Source organism: Vipera ursinii (assembly GCF_947247035.1).
Source record: "Vipera ursinii genome assembly, chromosome: 1".
NCBI classification, from domain to species: Eukaryota; Metazoa; Chordata; class Lepidosauria; order Squamata; family Viperidae; genus Vipera; species Vipera ursinii.
The window spans coordinates 275,596,967-275,604,087 of record NC_139512.1 but is presented as its reverse complement, the minus strand read 5'-3'; the positions used below and the strand labels follow the sequence as shown (position 1 = coordinate 275,604,087).

Genomic DNA, 7,121 nt, shown 5'->3' with positions numbered 1-7,121 from the left:
ATCCAATGGCCAGCTGGTAGCTTTGACAGCTCCCTGGTGATCGCGCATGCGCAGCTCGACCGAGGGGAATCCGTCAGCTGGCTGCCGCACCAGCTGAATAGCGCGTGCATCCCCGGCCACCATTCTGACAGCTCGCGGCTGTCAGTCTGTTGGTTAATGCGCCTGTGCGGCATCTGACAGCTGTCAGTGTCAGCGGCTGCTGGTGCGCATGCGTGTTTGGTTCTGGCGGCCTTTTGACAGCTGTCAACTGTCAAATGCGGCCGTGAGGAGTTTCCTTGTTCTTCTGCGGCTTGGGGAATGTCAGTATGCAACACCCCTTTCCCCCCCCTTGAATTGAACGTAACAAATACACAAGTTAACCGCAACTGTTGTTTGTCAGCGTGCTTCCGGCCCAATCGAAGTCCGCGAGGTAGGCGGGAGGCCGTCGGGTCCTTTTAGAGCGGCGGAGGAGGGGGCCTTCTTCAACCACGGAATTGTCCCCAGGGGAAGGCGGGGGTGGGTTTTATGACTCCGGGGGTGTTTGCGGTTCATCAGGATAATTGCTCCCGGGTGGGACAGTATCTTCGGGTACTGGACTCGGGGGAAGGTTGGGAAGTGACCTGGGACGGAGCTGATCTGTGTGCCTGTGGAGGGTGAGTCCTCCACCGACGTTTATGGTGTAGGAAAGGGGCCCCGTTTGCTCCAGGATAACACCCTGGGTCCATTTATCCCTTCCCACATAGTCCCGGGCCCAGACATTTTGTCCACGTGTGAATGTCCTGGATGGGGGTGTGTTGGCTTCTTCGGCTGCCGGTCTGTCAGGGTGCAATCTATCGAGCCTTGTCACCAGTCTGCGGCCCCAGCAGAGTTCAGCAGGGGATTTTCCGGTGGTGGAGCAGGGTGTGGAATGGTGAGCTAGGAGAAATCGGGCTAGATGGCAGTGCCAGTCCCCCGTGACGATTCTTCGGAGGGCGTCTTTGGTGGTCCTCACCATGACCTCTGCAAGACCATTGGACGAAGGGTGGAAGGGGGCTGATGTAGCATGCCTAATATAGTTGTTTGTCGTGAAGATCTGAAATTCACGGGAAGTAAATTGAGGCCCGTTGTCAGAAATTATTACGTCGGGGAGGCCATGTGTTGCGAAAACCCCCCTTAGAGCCTGAATGGTGGCAGCCGTAGTTGTGCTAGAAACCGGGAGAACCTCCAACCACTTTGAGAAACTATCCACTATGATGAGGAAAACTTGTCCCTGGAAGGGGCCAGCGAAATCAATATGGATACGGGACCAGGGGTTTCGGGTTGTTTCCCATCTGTGAATTGGGGCTTGGGGCAGCACTGGTCTGGAGTGCTGGCATAGGTAACAGCTGGCTACGTGTGCTTCGATATCCCTATCGATTGATGGCCACCAAACGTAGCTACGTGCCAGGGCTTTCATTTTTATGATGCCTGGGTGACCGTCGTGCAAGGTTTGAAGGACTTTGGGTCTGTGACCCGGTGGCACTATTACTCTGCAGCCCCAGAGAATGCAGCCTAAGTACGAGGACAGCTCGTGTCGCTTTACAAAATATGACTGGAAGTTGGGGCCAGGGCTGACGGACTGCCAACCTGAGGATACCCAAGCTAGTATTCTGCTGAGGGTCGGGTCTTTGGCGGTGGCAGCAGCGATGTCTTTCGCTGTCAAAGGGCACTCTGATAGTTCTTGGATGGCCAAGATGTGACCCGCTGGTGCGGGGTCAGGGTCTACTTGGGGCAGGGGAAGCCTGCTGAGGCCGTCTGCGTGGCACATTTCTTTGCCCGGTTTGTGGATTAATTGGTAGGAGTATGCCAAGGGGAAAGTTGTCCACCGCAGCATTTCGGGGGGATAAAATTTGGGGTGTTTGACGGTCCCAAGTGAATAAACCAAGTGGGGGCTTATGATCAGTGAATATGGTAAAGGGCCTGCCGTAGAGATAATCATGGAATTTTTTTATTCCCGCTACTATGGCCAGTGCCTCCTTGTCGATCTGGGCGTAGTTCCGCTCAGCCTTAGAGAGAGCCCTAGAATAGTATGCAATGGGCACCTGTGTCCCGTCACTTAAGAGGTGGCTTAGGACTGCTCCGATCCTGTAGGGGGACACGTCGCATGCAATGGACAGGGGTTGGTCCTCCCTGTAATGAGAAATGGTGGCGTTGCTTCACAGCAACAGTTTAAGTTTTTTAAAACTGTCATCGTGGACTGATGTCCACAGCCACGCTGCCCCTTTGTCTAGTAGTCTATGGAGGGGTTCAGCTATCGTTGCCTTCCCTGGTAGGAAGGCATGATAAAAATTTAAGAGCCCCAGGAATGCCTGGAGCTCTGATTTGTTTTTAGGAGTAGGGGCCGCCTTGATGGCTAGGATTTTAGAATTTGTGGGGTGAATCCCTTTGGAGTCTATCCTATAGCCCAAGAACTCGGTGGAGGGGACTCCGATGGAACATTTTTCTCGTTTTAATTTTAATCCTGCTCTGCGGAATCTAGTTAGAACTTCGTGCAGCCTGGCTGCTAAAACACTTTCAGAATCCCCTGTGATGAGGACGTCATTGAAGTAGGGGCAGACCCCGGGGATTCCCTTCAATGTTCTTTCCATGACCTCCTGGAAGATGCCAGGAGCCACGGAGATTCCGAATTGGAGGCGGGTTACCCTGAAAGCCCCTCGGTGGGTGACTATGGTTTGGGCGTCAGCTGTGTCTCTGTTGACAGGGAGCTGCAGGAACGCATGCGCCAGATCGAGTTTCGCGAAAATGGAGCCTGAACCTATTTCTGACAGGACGTCCCTGACAGCAGGGATTGGGTAAGCGTGAGGGTTCAATGCGCGGTTGAGGGTGGCTTTATAATCCGCACAGATCCTCACGTCACCGTTTGGCTTGACTGGTGTGACTATGAGGGTCTCCCACGTCCCGCTGTTGGTGGGTTCTAGGACCCCTAGGGTGACTAAACGATCTAGTTCTTTATCAATTTTTTGTTTTAGCACGAAGGGGACCCTTCTGGCTTTGATTCTAATGGGCCCGACCTCCGGTTTGAGCTTTAGGTCAATGGGGGGGCTGTATATCTGCCTAACGTCCCGTCAAATACGTCCGCAAAAATTTTGCAGACGCTATCCAAGGTCAGGGACTGGACGCGGTTGGTCCCTTCTAGGCGGATGTCTAAAGCTTCGAACCAGTCCAGGCCGATGAGGCTGGTCCTGGGTTCCTCCGTTATTTGGGCTTGAAGGTTTCCTTGGAATTTTTTGAATTCTATTTTTAGATTGGCCTGTCCTTTTAAAAGTATGGGAGCGCCCTGGAGGTCCGCTAATAGGATTTTGGAAGGTTGTAGGGGAATGCGGCGCTTGCACCTAGAACTGATCTTTTGGAGAGTGTCCCACGATAGAATAGAGACGGAGGACCCAGAGTCAACTTCCATCTCGCATGGGAGCCCCTGGATCTTGACCCAGACCTTAACCTTGGCTTGGATGAGATGGGTGGCTGAGGTTTTGAGTTTGGAGAAGATGGACAGTACGGGTTGCTGGGGGGGCGGGAAGATTTGGTCCTACCTGACGGGATTTCCTCAAATTCGTGGAGGGTCTCCTGGTTTTGGCTGCGGCACGTGGAGCGGATGTGGCCTGTCCTCCCACAACCATGGCACTTTGTGTTTCTGAACCTGCAAGTTGCTCTTGTGTGGCCCCCGCCGCAGCTGGCGCACCTGGCTTTAGTGCCTGCAGGGATGGTTTTTTGGTTGGCGCCCCCAGGCCTGGTTGGTTTGCGGTTCCCTTCGTGGCCCGCAGCCATTCGGTTGAAACGGGAAATGATTGCGTCTACCCCGGAGTCGACCGCCAAGGGTTCGTGGTCAGGCACCCAGGCTTGATGGACTGAGCCGCTGGGGTCGTCGCCGAACGCCGAATGGTCTTCGCGGTGGCTGTCTTCGTATGCCCTGATCTCTAGGGTTAGTTCTGCGAGGTCCATTGTGGGCTTTGCCACTAGTTTTCACTGGAGTCGTTCGTTCAGGAGGCCAGCGATGATCTGGTCCCTGATGTGGTCCTCCAGGGCCAGGAACTGGCACCTGCGAGCGGCATGGCGGACCCCTACGATGAACACGGTGGATGCCTCACCCGGTTTCTGTCATCGGCGGGCGAATTGGAGTCGCCAGTACAGTTCTGACCACCTAGGCATGAAGTGTTTACTGAGGCGGTCCGTCAGTTCTGCGTAGGGTATAGTGGCGATCGGGTCCAGGCTGCACAGTCCCACGGCAATGTCGTAAACAGCCGGTCCGCTGAGGCAGAGGAGTGCTGCGGCCTTGTGGCGATCCTCCGTGATTTTGTTTACGACGAGGTAACCCTCGACCTGGCCCCAGTTCAACTCCCATCCTTCAGGATATCGGATGTCGAACTCTCTGATATGTCCGAGATTGGCCATAATAAGTGGGTCCGCGGTACCGTACAAGCGAGTAGAAGGGTGTCCTGCCCTCAGCCAGTGACTTCAGCAGTGACTTGAGCGGCTGGGAGGACGAGCTCCTTCTGGCCGTGACTTAGCTCAGTGACCAGCTCTGCGGTACCGGGATCCCACCTTCGTCGCCAGTGCAATAGCCCAGACGGTAATCAGAGAGAGAGAGGAGACGGCTTGGGTTCAATGATTTATTCGCTTCAGCTCCGGACGAGCTGACAGCGGCAAAACATGCCTTTATATAGTAAACTATAAATGTCAACAACAAATCAGGAACTCGTATTCTCCCGCCGCGAGACCCGCATCCAATGGCCAGCTGGCAGCTTTGACAGCTCCCTGGTGATCGCGCATGCGCAGCTCGGCCGAAGGGAATCCGTCAGCTGGCTGCCGCACCAGCTGAGTAGCGCGTGCATCCCCGGGCGCCATTCTGACAGCTCGCGGCTGTCAGTCTGTTGGTTAATGCGCCTGCGCGGCATCTGACAGCTGTCAGTGTCAGCGGCTGCTGGCGCGCATGCGTGTTTGGTTCTGGCGGCCTTTTGACAGCTGTCAACTGTCAAATGCGGCCGCGAGGAGTTTCCTTGTTCTTCTGCGGCAAGGAGAATGTTAGTATGCAACATTTAGTTTCAACCACTACAGCAAACCAGCTCTCAAATTCATCAAGGTTTGAATATTTTTGAGAACAAATCCTCCAGAATGGCAAAAGATTACTCTACTGTTCTTTTATAATAACAACAAAGGAGCAGAACCTTTGCTGTACAATGATTCCTTGCTTCTTTCTCACTGAAATTAAATGTAGGAATTCGCATCTAATGCTTCCTGCCGAAATGGGGGGAAAAAAGCATTATACTCCCTTCTATTGCTTTAAATCTATTCTCTGAATCTGGGTAAGAGTTTATGGGATTGGAAACAAGCAACTTTTAAAAAATGCTTTTAATTGCAGCGTCTTGGGTGAATACAGGTATCTTCTCCGTTACTCATCTCCCGCTAACCTCAAAGTAACCTGCCTCGTTCTTTCACCTGTTTTAATTTCTGATATCCTAAGGTTGCACTCATTTCATCTGATGGTCACTGCAACCTCCCCACCACCACCACACACACACTTCAGAGTTAAAGCACCCACTGCGCGCTCTCGTGGCTTTCCCAGAGGCTAGGAGAGGGGTAGGCAACCTCGGCTCTTTTATGACTCATGGACTTCAACTCCCAGAATTCCTGAGCCAGCATAGCTGACTCAGGAATTCTGGGAGTTGAAGTCCATGAGTCATAAAAGAGCCGAGGTTGCCTACCCCTGGGCTAGGAAGACACGCGCCACGAAGTGGGACTTTAAGCGCTAACTTCTCATCTCTCCTTTATTTACGTGTTTTTTCCCCCCTCCTAATTGTAAATCTGCGTCAGAAAAGGGGGAGGAGCTCCGCCTGACTCTCCGGGGTCCTCAGAGTGAAGCTTGGAGGCTACGAAGTCCGCCTGCGCCGTCGGTTGAGCAGGCGCTCTTTGTAGTCAGCTGGCCCACAATGCTTCGCCGCCTGCGCAAGGGCGCTCTGGGTCTAGCCGCGTCTCCGAGGCCAGGGTAAGCCGAGCGCCGCGCTCGGCCATGGCGGGCTCGGGGAAGGTGGCTACTTTCCGCCTGCCGGTCCTTCCTACCATTAGAGAGATAATTAAACTGTTTCAACTGAAAGCTACGAAGCAGCTGTCTCAGAACTTTCTGTTGGATCTGCGCCTCACAGGTTCGCCGTCTTGGGTGCTTAAACGGGGTTCGTCTTTGGAGGGGCGATTGGCTGACTTGCTGACCTGCGAAAGGACGTTTCCCCCCCACCTCTCCAACATTTCCCCCCCCCCTCCATCATGGGGCTCTCTGGATACGCTGGAATACCATTTCTATCATCCCTGTACTGGACGGGGACGCTGGGAGTTGTAGTCCAGCCATTTGACAAGCTACTCTTCTTTATCTCAGTTGCTTGGTTGTTTTTCAGTTGGCAAAGTGGCTGTACTAGTAAAAGTGGAAATACAGAATTAGACGGTGTAGAAAATGTGCACTCATTATTATTATTATTATTATTATTATTATTATTATTATTATTATTATTATTATTATTATTATTATTATTATTATATTAATAATAATAATAATAATTATTAATTATTATTATTATTAATTTTATTTGTATACCGCCCTTCTCCCGGAAGACTCAGGGCGGTGAACAGGGCAATACATATTAAAAAACAAGATACAAAAATTAAAAACGGTTAAACAAATGCCATGAATAAGTTAAAACACATTAAAAATAGATTAAAACAGATTAATACAACCCAACACCATCCCATCAGGCCAGGCCAGCTTGTTCAAAAAAGTAGGTTAAACCACACAGCTCACTACAGAATATGGGCTTATCTACTTCCCTCCTTTGGGTCTCCCCCCCCCCCCCACAACACACACTTTTTTTGGGGCTTAAATTTTATTGACTGCAAAAGTGAAAGTACGACCGTCACATGATTTGTAGATGCCAAATGTACAAATTTGACAAATCTTTTACATTTGTTCATTTCTTCTTTCCAATCCATTTTATAGAATTGACTTTCCATCCAGATTTTGGATATGAAATAAATTTGGCCTTTTTTCAGTTTTTTTCTTAACCTTAACTTTTTTTTCCTTTCTGAATATGAATATGTAGAGTGCCCGTATGTATCTGTGCTTTATTTTGTTATTCCAGTTC

General features: G+C 51.3%; 1 protein-coding gene across 1 annotated transcript in view; it reads left to right on the top strand.

The window, feature by feature from the left end:
• The first annotated feature begins 5,930 nt into the window (after positions 1–5,930).
• TFB1M (transcription factor B1, mitochondrial) overlaps positions 5,931–7,121 on the top strand; it is a 38,829-nt gene continuing 37,638 nt past the window's right edge. The window contains exon 1 of the mRNA XM_083348124.1: positions 5,931–6,134. Coding sequence (XP_083204250.1) covers positions 6,002–6,134 — 133 coding nt within the window. The 5' untranslated portion in view covers positions 5,931–6,001. The remainder of the gene's footprint in view (positions 6,135–7,121) is intronic.